The sequence below is a fragment of the Impatiens glandulifera genome, chromosome 5 (assembly GCF_907164915.1).
Source record: "Impatiens glandulifera chromosome 5, dImpGla2.1, whole genome shotgun sequence".
In the NCBI taxonomy this organism is placed as follows: domain Eukaryota; kingdom Viridiplantae; phylum Streptophyta; class Magnoliopsida; order Ericales; family Balsaminaceae; genus Impatiens; species Impatiens glandulifera.
The window spans coordinates 26,420,545-26,438,980 of record NC_061866.1 but is presented as its reverse complement, the minus strand read 5'-3'; the positions used below and the strand labels follow the sequence as shown (position 1 = coordinate 26,438,980).

At 30.1% G+C, this 18,436-nt stretch overlaps 3 protein-coding genes across 3 annotated transcripts; 1 reads left to right on the top strand and 2 right to left on the bottom strand.

Moving 5' to 3' along the window:
• The first annotated feature begins 1,792 nt into the window (after nucleotides 1–1,792).
• LOC124938448 lies at nucleotides 1,793–4,460 on the top strand. Its single transcript, XM_047478889.1, has 2 exons — nucleotides 1,793–1,908; nucleotides 2,668–4,460. Exon 2 carries the CDS (start codon nucleotides 2,681–2,683, stop codon nucleotides 4,331–4,333), a length of 1,653 nt encoding a protein of 550 aa, XP_047334845.1. The 5' UTR covers nucleotides 1,793–1,908; nucleotides 2,668–2,680; the 3' UTR covers nucleotides 4,334–4,460.
• Nucleotides 4,461–6,583: 2,123 nt separating this feature from the next.
• LOC124939144 (two-component response regulator ORR24-like) lies at nucleotides 6,584–8,991 on the bottom strand. The gene is made up of 4 exons (XM_047479652.1): nucleotides 8,856–8,991; nucleotides 8,073–8,501; nucleotides 7,379–7,455; nucleotides 6,584–7,285 (listed from the first exon to the last, which is right to left on the bottom strand). The coding sequence occupies exons 1-4, from the start codon at nucleotides 8,989–8,991 to the stop codon at nucleotides 6,584–6,586; spliced, it is 1,344 nt and encodes a 447-aa protein (XP_047335608.1).
• A 1,981-nt stretch (nucleotides 8,992–10,972) lies between these two features.
• On the bottom strand, nucleotides 10,973–17,207 carry LOC124939957 (integrator complex subunit 9 homolog). The gene is made up of 11 exons (XM_047480423.1): nucleotides 17,101–17,207; nucleotides 16,641–17,006; nucleotides 16,352–16,566; nucleotides 15,907–16,224; nucleotides 15,354–15,555; nucleotides 14,645–14,737; nucleotides 14,465–14,556; nucleotides 14,234–14,351; nucleotides 13,969–14,054; nucleotides 11,890–11,941; nucleotides 10,973–11,774 (listed from the first exon to the last, which is right to left on the bottom strand). The coding sequence occupies exons 1-11, from the start codon at nucleotides 17,107–17,109 to the stop codon at nucleotides 11,259–11,261; spliced, it is 2,067 nt and encodes a 688-aa protein (XP_047336379.1). The 5' UTR covers nucleotides 17,110–17,207; the 3' UTR covers nucleotides 10,973–11,258.
• Between the last annotated feature and the right edge of the window lie 1,229 nt (nucleotides 17,208–18,436).

Sequence of the window (18,436 nt, the reverse complement as noted above, 5' to 3'; positions counted from 1 at the left end):
TTAAACTAAAATGGGTCATGTTGCCTTTGTCCTTGTTTCCTTTCATTTTATATTTTTTTAATTAACCAACCAAAGGAGACTCTAATTAAAATAGGTAATAGATGAATAAAATTAAGGGCCTTTATCCATAGTCTAGGCCCATTTAAATGAATTCGGATCTGCTGTCTCATAGGAGAGAAGTGAGTGGAGAGAGAAAAAATAAAATTAAATATTAAAATAAAATGTCATATATATAATTTTTTAGGATTTAAAATTTAAGATTTAAAGTTTAGAATTTAAGATTTAGGGTTTATTTCATATATATAATTTTTTATTTGTCTAATTTATTAAAATTACATCATTTTTTATAAATGGAACAACAGATCCTCCCTCCATTTAAATATCATATAAAACACTTGATAAAACAATGAAAATTTTATTATTCTTTTTTGAGCTAGTTTGATGTGTGTATTAACTGGGATATCTTTGTTGAGAGTAACATAAGCTTTCACGTTCTTCTCTCTTTTCCTCAAGAATTGCTAAACTTGCATACACAAATGATAACCATCATTTTTCTACTATCCTACCGAATTCTAAACCATTTTTAAATGTCAATAAAAAAAAATATTTCTTCCTTCTTAAGAGTGGGTTTCTTTTATGCATCTTCGGACTAATCGCCTCTTATCTCATAATTTTTCGTGATTTAACTTTAAAGAACGTATAATAATGCATTTACAACAATTTATTCATTGGTACATATTATGTTTCCATTTATTATTTTTCACTTAATCTAGATTAAGTTTAATTATTCTGAAAATAAGCATTCATACATTGTTGAGAAATCGTATAATTAATACTAATATAAAATTACATAAATAAGATAAAGTAAATTACACAAGAATTATCGAAGGGTCAACAAATTATTTTTCTCCAATAATAACTAATTTTATAAATATTTCATAAAATAATAGTTTAAATAATTCTAAATTACAACTCTTTATTTAAGAATATCTAAAATTACAAAAAAAAATTAAATTAACTAGGAAGATCCCCGTGCAATGCATACGGATAAAAATATATTGTTACAACGTCTCGAGTTTATCAAATTTGGTGTTGAATTAAAAATATAAAGTATTATTAGTCTAGTTGGTTAAAGAGTTGTTCTTGTTTTTGTTAGGTTGCGAGTTCGAAACATATTTTAACCGTTTTAAGTTTATGGACGGGTCAATCCAGAATCCGACTCAAGTATCCATTACTCTCACATATATAACCAAATTAACCACAGGTTCTCGACCCAGCAATCCGAACACTTTCAAAATTAAGCATCATTAATTATATATATATATATATATATATATATATATATATATATATATATATATATATATATATTAAACCTAATTCAATTAAAATTTATTAAAATAAAATAATGAAATAGATATGAGCGCCAAACAAAAATTACTTATAACATCTTCTCTTTAAACTAAATAAATCACTTAGTTTAAATTTTGTAACAACTTTACCCACTAACTTCGAAAAGAGGATTGCAATCTCTCTCTCTTTTTCTCTTATCAAACTCATGACTAGACATGTAATATCTTGTGATTACAATAATCAAACTGATGTTAAAGTTTGTCTTCCTTCCCATATAATATATTTCAAATTTGTACAAGGTATAATTATTTCTGTCGGTTAATATTATTATATACTTATTAACACGATGTAATTGAAATATAATATGATTTAAAAAAGTTTCTAGCTTTGTAATAGAAAACTTCCGTTACTATTTATTTATTTATTTATTTTCGCACTCAAAAGAGAGAGAGAGAAAGGAGAGAATCCAGCGTTCTGGTTCTGACATTTCTTCCATTAGAGAAGAATAAAGGATTTCCTTCCTATTTGTTTCTAGCGGCGACAATTCTTAAAGAGGTAAGATTTTCGATTTCGATTAATAATTCATCAATCTGTCCTCAACCCATCTCTCAAAACTCACCAATACTCCGTCTCCAATTCACTTTTAAGAATGATTTTCATCAAACTCACCAATCTCTTTCAGTAATTCTATGTATTTTCTTCTGGACCCAGTTTTCAAAAATTAATCTTGTCACTATTACACATTCAATTACGTAGATTGTACAACTGGATATGGATGAGACCTCTTATCTTCAAAGCAAAGTTATATGTTTTTTTAATGTAACAAGAACCCTATTCGAAAAATGAAGAAAATCAGGAATCCAGCTGAAACCCACTTGCCCTTTGTACTATTATTGACAGATATACATACATGGTACACCATTACTCTTACTTCTTGGCATTTTCTTCATGTATATTTTGCTGCTTTAACCTTTTTCGATTGCTTCACATGTGAAACTTCATTAATTGGACGGCCATGGTATGGACCAGTAGTGTCATATATACTTAGTCTCTGAAACTCATCTCTCTCAAATATAGTAATCTGTTTGAAATTAGGTGAGATTGTTGTACTGATTTGAGTAAACATGAGTCAGTTTTGCTTTGCTTGGCTGTAGTTAGTTCTTCTATGTGGGTCCTCTTTGTTTGCATATTACAACAAGTTATTCTCTTCCACTTGAAAGGTTCTCTCATCTATGGCTTCGATTTGTTCTCAAGTATTTGTCTGTCGGTGAGATTTTAATTCCACCTTTTGCTTCTTCTTCTTCTTCTATTCAGTGTATATTTAGCCATGGTAGAAGATAGAAAATTGCTTCTTGAAGCTCTCTCTGTTGAAGAATGGCTTTCACGTGTCCATGAGCTTGTAACGGTTGCCATTAACAAGGCTGCTGAGGTTAAAGGATTCCATGGGAGGTGGAGAATGATAATCTCGCGATTGGAACAGATCCCATCGCGATTATCCGATTTATCAACACATCCTTTCTTTTCAAAGAACCCACTTTGCAAAGAGCTTTTGCAGACAGTTTTCAATTCTCTAAACGAAGCTACTGAATTGGTTGATTTGTGTTTAATGGGTAAGTTCCAAGGAAAGCTGAGGATGCAGAGCGATCTTGATTCTTTAACTGCCAAACTCGATTTGAATTTGCAAGATTGCGATCTCTTGATCAGAACTGGAGTTCTCAGCTCTGTTTCTGTAGAACAGGGGTCAGTTAATTCAACCCATATTGAGGATTTGCTTGCTCGAATTCAAATGGGTAATTTGGAATCGAAACACAAGGCTCTCGACGGTCTTGTTGAGGTTTTGAAGGAGGATGAGAAGAAAGTTTTCTGTATTCTTAATCGGAATCATATGTCGGCTTTGATCAATTTGCTTACTACGAATTCGACCCGAATCAGAGAAAAGGCGGTTACTTTCGTGTGCGCGATTGTCGAATCGGGCAATTGCGAAAACTGGCTTATTTCGGAAGGTGTTATGCCACCCCTGATTCGACTTGTCGAATCAGGAACCTTAATTGGTAAAGAAAAGGCGACAATCTCGATTCAGAGATTGTCTACGTCGGAATCAACTGCCCGATCGATTGTAGGCCACAATGGGATCGGACCGTTGATTACGATCTGCCAAGGCGAGGACTCTGTTATGCAGACGGCTGCTGTTTGTTCTTTGAAGAATATAGCGATGGTTCCCGACGTTCGACAAATTTTAGCCGATGAAGGAGTAGTTAAGGTTATGATTAATCTAATGGATCGAAATTCAACTTCGAAAGAATACGCGGCGGAGTGTTTGCAAAATTTAACCTCGGGAAACGACGAACTTCGTAGGTTGGTTATTTCGGAAGATGGGATTCACACTTTATTAGAATATATAGACAATAATCCGTTTCCACAAGAACCGGCTGTTGCGGTATTGAAGAATTTGGTCAATTTAGTTCCTAATCATGTATTGATCTCGGTTGGTCTTGTTGACCGGTTAGCTCGCGTTTTAAGGTTTGGTTCGGTTGGTGCTCAACAAGAGGCAGCATTAGTCATTTGTCGGATTTGTGGTTCGAATGAGATGAAGAGATTAGTGGGTGAAGGCGGTTGCATATCGTTGCTTGTTAAGATGCTTGAGGTGGGTAAACCGAATGGTGGTTATAGAGAAGTCGCGGCTCAAGCGATTGCTAGTTTGATGACGGTTCGTTATAATTGTAAAGAAGTTAAGAAGGATGAGAAAAGCATACCGAATTTGGTACAATTGTTGGAACCGTCGCCTCAAAATATGGCGAAAAAGTATTCGGTGACGTGTCTTGTTTGTTTATCGTCGAGCAAGAAATGCAAGAAGTTGATGATATCGCATGGGGCAATCGGGTATTTGAAAAAACTATCGGAAATGGAAATTCCGGGTGCTAAGAAATTGCTTGATAGATTGGAGAAGGGAAAGATAAGTAGTTTGTTTAGGAGAAAATAGATGGTAAAAATACAATTGAAATTTTCTCATTTCTTGTAATATATACTTTGTGAAGCCTTTCCATGACAATTGTATATATATATATATAGTATTTGTAAAAATCCCTGAATTTTGTCATTAATCTCTATATGCTTATGGGAAACAAATTTAGATTTCAATCTTTTCCTTATTCACCTTTTTTCTTTTATAAATACTTTAATTTTGTTTTAGAATTGAGATCCAGCTAAAAGTGTACATTAAAAGTAAAAAATATGATAATGACTATTCTTAATAATTTTTATATATAATTTAAAATTAATTAAAATTAAAATTTTCTAAATCATCTGGAAAAGTTATTAATTCAACTAAAGGTGTATAATTTAGGAACTCCAACCACAAGGATTCGAGAGATTAGGGTGAAAAGGTAAAAATTTCAATCCCGAATTTTTAATTTCTTAAATTCCTATGTCAACAATTTTTTTTTTTTTAAGTGCTTCTATACAAATTTATTGCACAAGACCTCTAATGAATTCCTTATTGACTATATATATCAATCCACATTGAATTAATTATTAAAAATATGAAACAACTACTTTCATTTTGTATATGTAGATATTATACAAAGATTGACAGCATGTTGGTAATGACATTTTGATTTCTATTGAAGAGGATAACATTGCTTTCATTTTTTTGGACCAAAATCTTATAATGTGGATAAAGACTAAAGTTGAAGAATATAGACCTATAGAGGTGATAAAGCAAAGGGACCATGTTTATATTGGAGATTCTAACTCAACTTATTCACAAATCATAAACAAAAACTGTCATCAAAGGGAAAATAATTACTCAATTTTTCTTTGCTAAACATCTCCTCGTTAGGAGGATAACCTATAATCAAAACTTTCAATAAATCAAGATTCAAAATATGATTAGGGATGAGCAAACGGGTAAAACCAATCCGTTTTGTTTGATCCGTATTAAATTTAAAATTAAATTAATCTAATCCGTAATCCAAACTATTTTAGATTATTAAGGATCGGATATGGATTGAATATGATTTGGACAATAAAAACTAAAAACTATTTATATATATATATATATATATATAATTTTTTTTCCGTTGAATGTCAAAATAAAATTATTCAACAATATTCTATTTTTTTAATTAATTCATTTATTTTACTTGTATTTAATTAAAAAATAAATTAAGTATATTATATATATATATAATTATGATTTAATTAAAGAAGTTTTTTTAATATTATAAAAATATAAATGTTTAGTTGTTATAAAAGAATGAAGAAACTCGTTTTAAGGTATGAAAACTTAATTTGTAGAGAATAAAAAATATATTTTAATTTAAATTATTTTTGATTATTCAAATCCAATCCAAATTAAATTCTATCCGAATATTAATCCAAACCGAAATATCTAATTCGAATTAATATTTCGGATTCGAATTGGACTGAATTTCGGATTAATTCATCAAATGTTCACCCCTATATATGATTTTCACAAACACATAGATTAATAGAACTTATTTCATGATATCTATAGATCTTAAAAGATGATCAAACATTGTGTTTTTGTATGAATCCTTTAATTTTGACCAAAACTTTAAGTTGCAAACTCCTTCTGTTTTTTTTTATATAAAAAAGAAAAGTTATGGTAATGAATAGATTTCTGATATCCTAGTAATTTTATTTTAATATATTCACATTTTTTAATAAAATTATAAATATATATTATTATAGCAACAAAATTTATAAAAAAAATAGTTTAATCATTAATTAACTATGTATTATGCCTCCCAAATTTGAATAATTGGTTTCTATTACAATATGATAAAAATGGTTTACAAAAGGTTTTTACCCTATGTTTGATTCATTGTAGAATTTCACTTAAAATTGGATTAGATTGTTCAACTCCATATGGTTAAATTTCAATCTATTTATTTGCTTGATGCCTTAAAAGTAAGAAATCAAAATTAAAAAGTTTCTACTTATTATAATAAGATTGCTCCAAACTTAATAACTGAAAATTGTACTTCAATTCAAATCAAATCTTATAAAATTGGAATTCTTTACTTCTAGTAATTCATTCTATTTCAAATTCCAGTTATACAAATCCAAACACACACAAATTATTTTATGGGACTTGACTACTTGAAATTGTCAAATCCCAAACCGGATTAAACCACAATCTCTATTACATAATTACATCAAATTAAGTGCCCAAAATCATGATCATAATAAGTTTGAATATCATATCCTAATCGACATTATTGAAGAGAATATCATCGAAAATGCAACCGTTGAACATAAACTCATTAGGACTTACACTCCTCTCATCGGCTGCTTCAGCATTCTTCAGTAAATCATCCAAGTCAATCTCGACACCAGAATTATCAAGTTCAAGAACCATATCATTGTTAATCCCTTGAATTGGATTCATCATCTGCTGAGGTTGTATCACATTAGGAAAGAAAGGATCATCAATACTTGATGATTCAGCCGAGTATTGTAGAAAAATGCTCCCTTCATCAGACAATTCATTCACCATTTCTGTAACTGGACAATTGATCATTTGTCGGCCAGTCTCAACTGATATTCCATTACCGGTTAACCTGAATCCAATGTATGAGTTTCCTGATGGTTCATTCACAGTGTTCTTATCAGATGATATCAGTGCTGTGGAATTATTGGCTACAGCTTGATTATGATCAACTTGTATGAAGCCTGATGATGCATGGTTATTATTATTGTTCAAGAATTGGTTTGATAGTCCAAATAAGGGTTGTTGTTGTTGAGTATAACTGTAATTTGGTGGACAAAGACTGGATTGGAAAAGGGATGATGATTCAGTACTGAATTGATAAGGATGTTGATTATAATGATTTGTTTGGTGAAATCCTGTAATTGGGCTCATCTGTCGCGATTTCTCTTCAGCTCGTTTTATGTTCATACGATGTTTCTGCAACAACAACAACATTAAAAAAAATAAGAAGAAAAAATTGGAAGATATGTTTCTTTAATTGTTAAGATTTGGATTTTGGATTTGGTTTACCTGCAAATGACTTGCAACATTTTCTCTTGTTAATCCTGGAATATTCATCACTTCAACTATTTTCTTTGGAATTGCCCCTAAATAAGATAAGAAAAAACATATCCATTTTGAATCAAATAAAATGGATTTAACACATTATATCTGATCAACCAAATCATAAACTAAATATAAAAATAATCTTATTTTATTCTTTGTAACGTTTTTAAAATATCAAAATATAAAAGATAAAGATATGGTAGATAATTTAAATGAAATGATTGTTAATGAAATGTTAGATTATTTGAGATGTTGAGTTGAGATTAAATCTCAAATAATTCATCATTATTAAAATCGTTCACAAAAATACTAAAATATAACTCGTTCATATATCAAAAAAGTAAGATTATTTTAAAATAACCCTAACAAAAAATATAAAAAGTAAAGGATATTATAGTGATTTAAATAAAAGAACTCAAGCTCTTGTTATATATATATATATATGAAGTGAAAAAGGTTTTTTTTTTTTTTTAAAAAAATAAAAATTTAAATGAAGGGATTGATAATGAAATTTTAAGTTATTTGAGATGTTGAGTTGAGATTAATCTTAAAACAATTAATCATCACTAAAATCATCAACAAAAATAGCAAAATAACCCATATAACATAATATATCAAAATCAAGATTATTTGAAAATGAAATATGAGAGAAACTTACTGTCGGGTCCTAACTGACGAATGGCATCAACAAACTTAAGATGCATCCATTGATTCCAAACAATCCTCTGTTTCGATTCTTCTTTAGTACTATCTTGATCACTTTCTTCAACAACAGCACGTTTCTTATGGCTAGAACACGCCGATCCATTGTTATTGTTTTCTTGATCAATTCCCCGTTTCTTCTGGTTTGAAGACAAAGATCCATTATCCTCAACCGCCGCCGCCGCCACCGCCGCCGGGTTAATAGTATTATTAAGATTGTTCCCTTTTTCCTTTTCGTTTGTATATGCGTGTTGCCATACACGTTTGAACTCATCCATACTCATTGATTTTAAAAAACAGAGCTTTGTAACAACACCCGTCTCTACTTGCTGTAATAACAATGCCGATGATGATGATGATGATCCTTTTTCATAAGGGGTTATCGCTGAATCGGGTTTACAAGACACGAAAGAAATCGAATCAATAAGTTTTCAAAAAAAATCAAAATAGGAAGAACATGGATGGATGTAAGTAAGGCTGGCTTACGTAGGAGGGGAAGTTTGAATTCCCTTTCTATCTGCATTAGGATCTTGGAACCGTTCGGGGTTGATTTTTGGATGTTTGTTAGTACTAGTTGAAGACGATCTTTCCTCTCACGGATGATACTCAAACCTCCATTAATTCTCCCCAGCTTCATAACTTATAAACCAGAGAAGAAGAAAAAAACAGTAAAAATCGAATCTTTTGGGTGCTATTTGCCAACGTAAATGAAAATACTAAGAACAAATTTTGTTTGTACCTTCGTAATGACAACAATGTTGAAGCATTCTACCAATGATGTTTTCGCAAATGGGATCGTCATCTACAACCAATATGCAGATTTCCTTATCACCCATTGATTGGAATGTTGAAGTTTCTCTCATGTGAGTCGTCATGTCTGTAAAAATGTGATCTTGCAGAGATGGAGACAGACAGAAGACAGAGAATGAATACTAAGAAAATAGGAATGGTTTTATACAACTTTTCTTAGTTTCAATAATATGGTCATTTTCTGGACATTAGAAATGTTTCTTAAATTGAGTTGTTTCTATAAGTGTTGAATAATTAAAGAATTTTCTCCAGATTTTAAAGACTGTTTGGATTTGGAACCATGGTTTGGGCCTAAATGGCCCAATATTGTTAAGACCGTTTCAATTGTTGAAGTATTCGCGGGAGCGTATTCGCGGGAGCGCGAGAGATTTAGGTTAAGTGTGAACGATAACTAATCGGTACCCTTTATGTCCTATTTGGAGAGATTATCAGTTATTTTATTTTTGATTGATTTGACCATATTAGTAGAAATAAAATAACATATATTGAGGTTAAATAAGACATTATTGGCTGTTATTATACAAAATAACTAAATTATCTTTTATGCCAAATTTTCTAAAAAAAGTATATTAAATAAGGATAGACAAAATATGTAAAAAGTAATAACATAATATGTAATCAAAATTAGGATTTCCATCATTAATTTATAACCATTTTTATCTGAATTCGCGGGAGCGCGAGATTGTTTTCGCGGGAGCGTATCCGCGGGAGTTTTATGTTAAGTGTGAATGATAATAAGTCGGTACCCTTTATGTCCTATTTAGAGAGATTATCGTCTATTTATTTGTTCGATAGGACCGAATTAACATACATTGAGGTTAAATAAGACATTATTGGACTATTATTATTATGCAAAATAACTAAATTATCTTTTATGACAAATATTTTAGAAAATAATCTTATGTAAGGATAGACAAAATATGTAAAAAGTAATAAAATAATAGGTGTAATCAAAATTGGAATTTCCATCATTAATTTATAACCATTTTAATCTGAATTCGCGGGAGCGCGAGGGTGTCTTCGCGGGAGCGTATCCGCGGGAATTTTATGTTAAGTGTGAATGATAACAAATCGGTACCCTTTATGTCCTATTTAGAGAGATTGTCGTTTATTTATTTGTTCGATTGGACCGAATTAACATACATTGAGGTTAAATAAGACATTATTGGACTATTATTATGCAAAATAACTAAATTATCTTTTATGTCAAATATTTTAGAAAGTAATATTCTATAAGGATAGACAAAATATGTAAAAAGTAATAAAAATAGGTGTAATCAAAATTGGAATTTCCATCATTAATTTATAACTATTTTTATCTGAATTCGCGGGAGCGCGAGAGTGTCTTCGCGGGAGCGTATCCGCGGGAGTTTTATGTTAAGAATGAATGATAACAAGTCGGTACCCTTTATGTCCTATCTAGAGATATTATCGTTTATTTATTTGTTCAGTTTGACCGAATAGATTGAGGTTAAATAAGACATTATTGGACTATTATTATGCAAAATAACTAAATTATCTTTTATGCCAAATATTTTAGAAAGTAATATTCTATAAGGATAGACAAAATATGTAAAAAGTAATAAAAATAGGTGTAATCAAAATTGGGATTTTCATCATTAATTTATAATCCTTTTTACCTTCAAGAGATAATGTTTTAATGCATGCAATAATATCAAATTAAGTAGTATTATTACTCTCTATATCCTTCCCATAATTCTTTTTTTCATTTTGGGAATCTTACAAATTTCAACTATCTTCTTTAGAATCACAATTCATTGTAAATGATTTTATCGTGTTATCGATATAATTTGTCAATAACTACACGTGGAGCAATTATTTTTCCAATTTTTATTATCTTATTTGATAGAAGAGGATCTTGATGATAAATCTTTTTGGATTTTTATTCTTTTTTGATAGAAGAGATCTTGATGATAAATCTTTTTGGGGTAATATCATAACAAGTTAATGAACAGTATTCCTAATATATCTGAACACAAATAATATCATCATAAGATATGAATTGTTTCTTTTCGGATAAAATGATAAAAGGCACTTGATTTTGATGGAAAGTACAAATAAGACCTTAAAATTTTATTCAATACAAAATAATCTAAAAGTTGACACAAATAAACAAATCTCTACTCTAATCATAATAAATGAATCTTGATTGAAAATACAAATAAGACCGCTATAATTTAACTGATGCAAGTAAACTATAATTTAATACAGTCAGAAATCAGCAGTAAAAATAAAATCTGCATCAATTACTTCTTTGCCCATAATAAACACGAATACGAAAAAAGAAGAAACAAAATTCGAAAGGTAACCGCTAAATGCTCTGTAAGCAATGGTGTAAAGCACCAGAAATGAGGGAGGCTAATTTTTCATCATCTGTACTAATAACACTTCTTGAACTGCTAACTTCAATGAGTGCCATATGAGGTTCGACAATATGCACAATGTATTTCAATAGGTCACCATCAACGGACGAAACCTTAATTCCAGCATTCTGCAGTGAGTCCACGAGTTTTTGCATATAAACCGAGCCCCACAACATCAAATTGTTATTATGATTCTCCGTAGATACTGTATAAGAGTTGCCCAATATTAATTGGTGTTTCCCATTCTCTACAAGCAGTTCTCCCTTTAATCTAGCAATATCTAAGCCATCATCTCCTTTCAACTTTAACAAGTTTAGATGTGTGGCTAAGTCAGCTGCAATGTGTAACTTAGAAAATGACAACTTTGACCCCGGTAGGTGCAAGGTCTTGTTTTTAAAGTAGTGAATTACGGAGAATGGAGTCGTGTTTGAGAATTCAACATGTCTTATCAATTTATCTGGAGCCTATCTTAGACATGGACAAATATGCAAATGAATTAGTTACTAATGAGATTATAAAATAGAAAAAATAGAATATTAAAATTCAAGGTTAAAGAGTATCATAAAAACGGATAATTACCAGTAAAATCTTTGGCCGTAGCAATGTCAGCAAAGGTTGAAGTATCCGTGTCCTAGAAAACAAGATATATGATCAATAAATCTCCTCAAGGGTAAGTTTGATCAAACTGAAAATTAAGTGTTAGAATACTAAAGTTTAAGTGATGAATTAGTGAAGTGTGTGAAACATAAATGCTGAATAAACAAAATGAAAATATCTAAAAATTTTAAGTATTCGGATTTGATAAAGTGTGGAACTCATATCGAGAAAGTACTTTTTATTATTTTACCCTTTTAGTGGCTGTAAAGTTGTATTTTAAACTCTTATAGTATAGTTAAGTAATTCATAGTTTACCGAATCAATCTAGAATTTTAGATTCTTTTTTTTATTAGCTTAATTTGTGTTGAACCTAAATAATCTCACTAATTATTTAGATTAAGTGATATCTAACCTCGCCTAATCAAAATCCCATATATTCCCCATCAAATATTTTATTCTAGCACATCAGATAATTGTCGTGTCCATCCAAACATCCATGATCAAAAGAGGAATCAAGCCTTTTCAAGCTTGAAAACAAATGGTTTTTAGTTACAGATTATTTTGTAGGTGGAGAAATGATGGAAGGAGGATTTTCAAGTTTGCAAGCAAACAATGAAATTATCACTCAATTTTCAACATTTGAAGCCTTATTAATGTCCAGTATAAGGAGCAGCTCAAGGAAAATCAGTAAAGTTTAGTGAGGCCTATGCGGTGATGATCAATATTGAAGAAAAATAATGAATGATGGAAACAAAGAAAGCCAATTTGATTAAGGAGATGAATGAAGTGGATGCAAGACAGAAGTCTTAAAAAACTTAACATGTGGAGAAATCAAATCTTATTTCGAGGGGAAATGTCAGTTATTTTGAAGAACTTTGTGCTACATTAAAACCTACTATTTGTCTTTGTTCAAGGCCCTCACATGTGCGGTGGACAAGTTTGAATCTATTGAGAGGAAATTCTTTTGGGATTGTAATGAAAATTATCACCTTGGTTCTCTTGTGACTTGGAACAAAGTGAAGAGACCAATTGACAAGGGTGAGCTAAATGTAATGGATTTTAAAGTGTTTAACCAGACCATGTTATGCAAATGGCATTGGGACTAATTTACATTTTGAAAGATTGTTATTGAGTCATAGTTTGGGGCAGAAAAAGGATGGATATCATGTAAGGACCCGCTTGCTCATATACTAATCCATGACTCAAGATATAGCGAGGGATAGCGGAATTGGCTATTCATAGTAAATTCAAACTAAGAAACGGCATCGTGATTTTGTTTTGAAAAGATGGGTGGTTGAGTATGTCGCATTAGGCCCGAACTGAGATTGGTGAACTACACTAAGGAAGCTAGTGTAAGGATTATTGAGAGCATGAACAAGTATGAGTTAAAGCGAGAAAGGGTGCCATAAAGAGAGATGACACTCAGAAATGGAAGGAATGAAATTTTGATGCGAGTGTGAAAGATCTACTATATATTTTTTAAACCTATATTTAAATGGGCGAGGATTGTTTAAAACCTGCATTTGATGAATTAGGAGAAACTTATAAATATCTCCTCAATTTATATTTAAAACCAACATTTGATGAATTTGGAGAAACCTATAAAGGTCTCCTCAATTTATATTTAAAACCTATATATTTTTCTTGACAAATGTATTCTTTGGTTTTCACTTGAAAAAGGAGAACAATCTAACATGAAATCCAAACAATCAGCCCCATTTGGAAACACTAATTGTTTTTTTTTTTTGTATTTCGATTCGTTTTCATGTACATAAACAATATTTTTATGAATCTCTCTTTATCTAAATTTAGTTTTCAAACGTTTGTGTATCTGGGAACTAACCAGATACAAACACAAAAACAAGGAGTATTTCCAAATGGTATGTAACTTATTAATCATATAAATGGCATGAACCTTTTCCCCATGAACAATATCTAACTTGGTAAATACATCATAACGGAGACTAACATGGGTGATAGAGACATCTTCTAACTCATTTTGTGCCAAAATATCAAATCTGAAGATGTGAACATATGTAATAAGTAGAGTTTAATTCTTACTTGATTCCACACAGAAATGAACACTGCAGCACCTTCATAGCCACTGGTTTGAAAGGTAAGAGAGCTAACTCAGCATCCACACCTTCCTGAAGAATTTCTGAGTTAATCGTGCAACATTGAAGAAAAATTCTTCAAAATATAATAATAGACATGCACTTCATGCTATCCAGTTGAAAATTTATTTTGTGCTTGAGAATAAAAAATGGTTAGCTACGTTGAAGTAATCTTTTCTTCTTAGCCAAGAAACAAAAGAAAAAAATGATACCTCCATTACAAGTAATGAGTTTGCATCTCCTGACCATCGTTGGAGCAGATGAACAACAGGACCAAGCCGCAAGCTCCAGTGAGGACAAAATACTATACACGGTTCCTGCCAGCTGCTTCTGTAATTCAGGACGGTTTTTATTTGTATGGAATGATATCATAAAATAATTGTTAGTTCAGAGTTTTCAGCAATATCTATGATAAAAGATCAAGTAAGCGCATATGTACTTACAGTAATTTAGCCGAATAAACTGATGGAAACAAATGAAGTTTTTTTTCTTTAATGAGATCAACATGCACAAACAATGACTCTCCAGAGTACATCTGTAAAGACAAAGAAATATAAATTCAGCTAATACTTCATTTGCATCTTTTTCTTCTTTCATTTTACAAAAATATCCAAGCACCATACCTTTTCTAGACGTTGTTTGCACACCCACTCTGGAATGATGTTACTGAAAGCCAATAATTGTTCGGCTACAGATGAAATCATAAAGATGGGAACCTATAGCAATTAACTGATAAATATGAGAAATAATGAGCTAATTTCCTCTTAATTATACCATTGTCTTTCTTTATGTTCCGGTTAGCCTGCTTATAACATATATCTGACCTCATGTAATATTTCATGAGGATCTTAGGCTGTATTTAATAATATACCTTATTATTTAATCTAAATGATGTTGCTTATTTGAAACAAGTTCATTATGATAACTGTTATTGAAAATCACTTAATTATTTAGATTCATCTCAAACTAAGTTAAAATAATTAAGCTAAAAATCTGGTTTAATTAGGTAAATTAGGAATCAGTTAAGAGCGTTAAAAAAACAACTTTAACTCCTGGAAAGTAATCAAATTTCGCCACTATAGGGTAAAATAGACTTTTAAGTATTTTTCAGACACTTAATTAATTTGACACTTACAGTATTCAACATTCTAACACTTAATTTTTAGTTTTAGACGCCTTGGAACAAGGGAATATTTATATAGCACAAGTCAGAGCATAAATATTAGTCACATATAACAGAAGGTCGTTCAAATATTTCAAGTCAAATCAAAGGGGTTCTTCACCATAGACGCCAAAATGAAATAAGCTTCAAGTTGTTTAGGAGGATCTGACCTTTAAATTTGAACTTTCAAGGGAAATTGACATATGCTCCAAAATCTGCAGAATAATTCCAACTCGTCCAATTGGAATAAGAACAGAACCTCCTGCCTTAACAGAATCCACAGCACAGGAGCATATAAAGACTATTTTCTCCATCTCCTCCAAACTCTCATTGTCATCAAGCAATGACTTGGTAATCACTTCGGAGGGATCACTATCATCATTATGATGAAGTTCTAAATTAAATAAAAAAACAATGTCTAAGCATGAATATAAATGGAGATATACATCACACATTTTGAGCCTATTTGAAATGTAGTACTTTGTTCTGCCAAAATCACATTAGAAACCCCCACAACAAAATTGAAAGTGATTTATTTCGTTTGTAATGAGAAGTTCAATTGAAGAAAGGTTTTGGATTGTGATAAAAAAAATCACCAATCAGTTTTCAGTTAGAGGTTTATATGCCAAATAAAGATTTTATTGTATTTTGGATCAAGTTGACAAAAACTTATACCAAAACATGTGGTCCTAATTGTCAAACAATTGCATTATTGAATGTTACCTTGGAGCTGATGAATCTTTTGCAGAAGGCTCAGAGCCAGTTTCAGAATCTTCCATGGCATGGAAGGAGGGATCGGAATACAAAATAGTGTCATATCCTTGTAGTGCAAGGTAATCGAAACCCATTGCATGGGCAGATAAGAAGATAGAGCTAGAAAGACAAGCAATGCTTCTTCTTTGACCCCTTATAGTCCAATTACATGAACCTATTTCCAAACCAGAGCTGACTGCCTTAATTATCAATGACCCATTATAGCAACTTTCTTCAGCATACTTTAGAGTCTGAACCTTCTGCATACAGTCCTTAACTTCAAGTGAGCTGAAAAAGATTCATTCTTTGTATCTCATAGGCATATAAGCACAATAAAAACTGTTAAGATAGAAATGAGCAAACAATTGATGTCTGAAACTGATAACATGGATCAAACACGACAGTTGATAATTACCTATACAGATGCACCCAACCACCAAGTCTTGACCCGTCTTTTCCTAAAACAATATCTCTCAAAGCTGAAGGAAGCATTTCAAGATTCTCCCATTTCATCCAAGATGGGAATCTAGTTTCTTGAGGCCCATAAAACTGTTTGTATTCTGCGTGCATTGCTACTAGATCCTCCATCAAAAGCTGCCCAATTCTTACTGTAGCCTCTGTTGCATATACCTGACATAAAAAAAAACAGTAAACAAAATGAACTTTCAACAGAAGTTAAAAAGGGGTCTTAGGTTTTCATTCACCTTGGCCGAGAAACCCTTCTTGCGAGTTATGAATGGCAGGCCAAGCATTGACATTGGGCTCGAAATCAAGACAATATTAATAAAGCTAATGTCCCATAACTGCAAGCTTTCAACAATTCTATAGCTAGGCTCTGACTTTATCAAATTATTTGAGGAGAGGGGCATTTCCGTTTTTTGGCTCTTCATTTCCCCCAAGGAGGAATCGGATTCTTCATTGTAAGAAATCGCATTTGAATCGATAGGAACAGGAGAGAAGATTGGGAGGACTGAGAGATCAATTGGGCAATCAAGCAAGATTTGGAAACCTTCCACATCGATTATATAACAAGATGGAAAGTGGAATCCTCTTCCCTCACTCAAACAGGTCTGAAAAAATCAAAAGTATATGTTATAAACAAATGTATCGCTTAACAGAAGAGGCCTGAAGGAAGATAGAGAGATGTAAGGAGGTGCGGCTTACAAGTTTCATTTGGCGAAAAGCTCAAGGAGGAAGATGAACCAGTTGGTCGCCTGTGCTCCAAGACAAAACCCAAAAAGCCCTTGTCAAGTTTAAATTCATACCCTTTCCAGAATTATTATGTTTGATAAGTTATTTGATTTTTTTTATTAGTGTAAAAAGTCCTATTAGTTATCTAATTAATTAAAACATTTAATTACTCTATTATGTTTGAACAAGTAAAATTTTAATTCACATTTAATTTATTTTTGAATTGAATTTATTTTTGAATTTTACAAGAATTAACAATAATCTATATATAATTAATAATGCTTAATTTAAAAAATGGAGATGTACAACATGCCACAATCATCCACAAATTAAGTAATTTCTCTTTCCTAATTTATTTATATATGAGTTTCTCTCTCCTGTCATAAATTACATATCCATAAATACTAATTTATATATCCTATTATAATTATTAATTTATTTTTTAAAAATTTTATTTTATTTTATCTCTCATATAAATATATTCTTTTTCTTCATTAATTTTATATAAATATATTTTTTTTAAACAAATTATATAAAATATATATTATCTTATTAATAAATAAATATTTATTATTATATTATTTGTATGTGTAATATACATAATAATAATTAATAATAATAATAATCTTTAAATTCTCTCTCATAATATTTATTAATTTATCTCATCTTCAATAATTACTAATTGTTCTTTTCTTAAATAATTACTAATTTCTCTTTCATAATTAATATTTTTATTATTTTATCTTTCTCTCTCTATATATATTTTCATTAAATTTATTAATCATTTTAATATTAAATCTTTATTTATTTTAATATTTAATATTAAATATTTATTTATTTATATATATAAATATTTATAACTTTTAATACTCACAATAAAATTATAAATTTCTCTTTCCTAAATAATTTTATATTTTTTATATTTTTATCCTACTAATTATATAATATATATATTTTTTCTCTTTCTAATCAATTACTTTTAATTTATATATATATATATATATATATATATATATATATATATATATATATATATATATATATATATATAATTCATTTTTTTTAATTAATTTTTTTTTATGTTATCACTCATCATTTTTATATTAATTTTCCTTCATAATTATTTTTTTTCTCTTCTTATTTTCTATTATAATTAATTTATTTTTTATGTTATCACTCTTTCATTTATATATTAATTTTCCTTATTAACTAATTTTCTCTCTCATCTTATTTATTTATATATATATATATATATATAATTTTTTAACTATCATAACTAATTTATATATTTTATCTTTCTTCATATCTA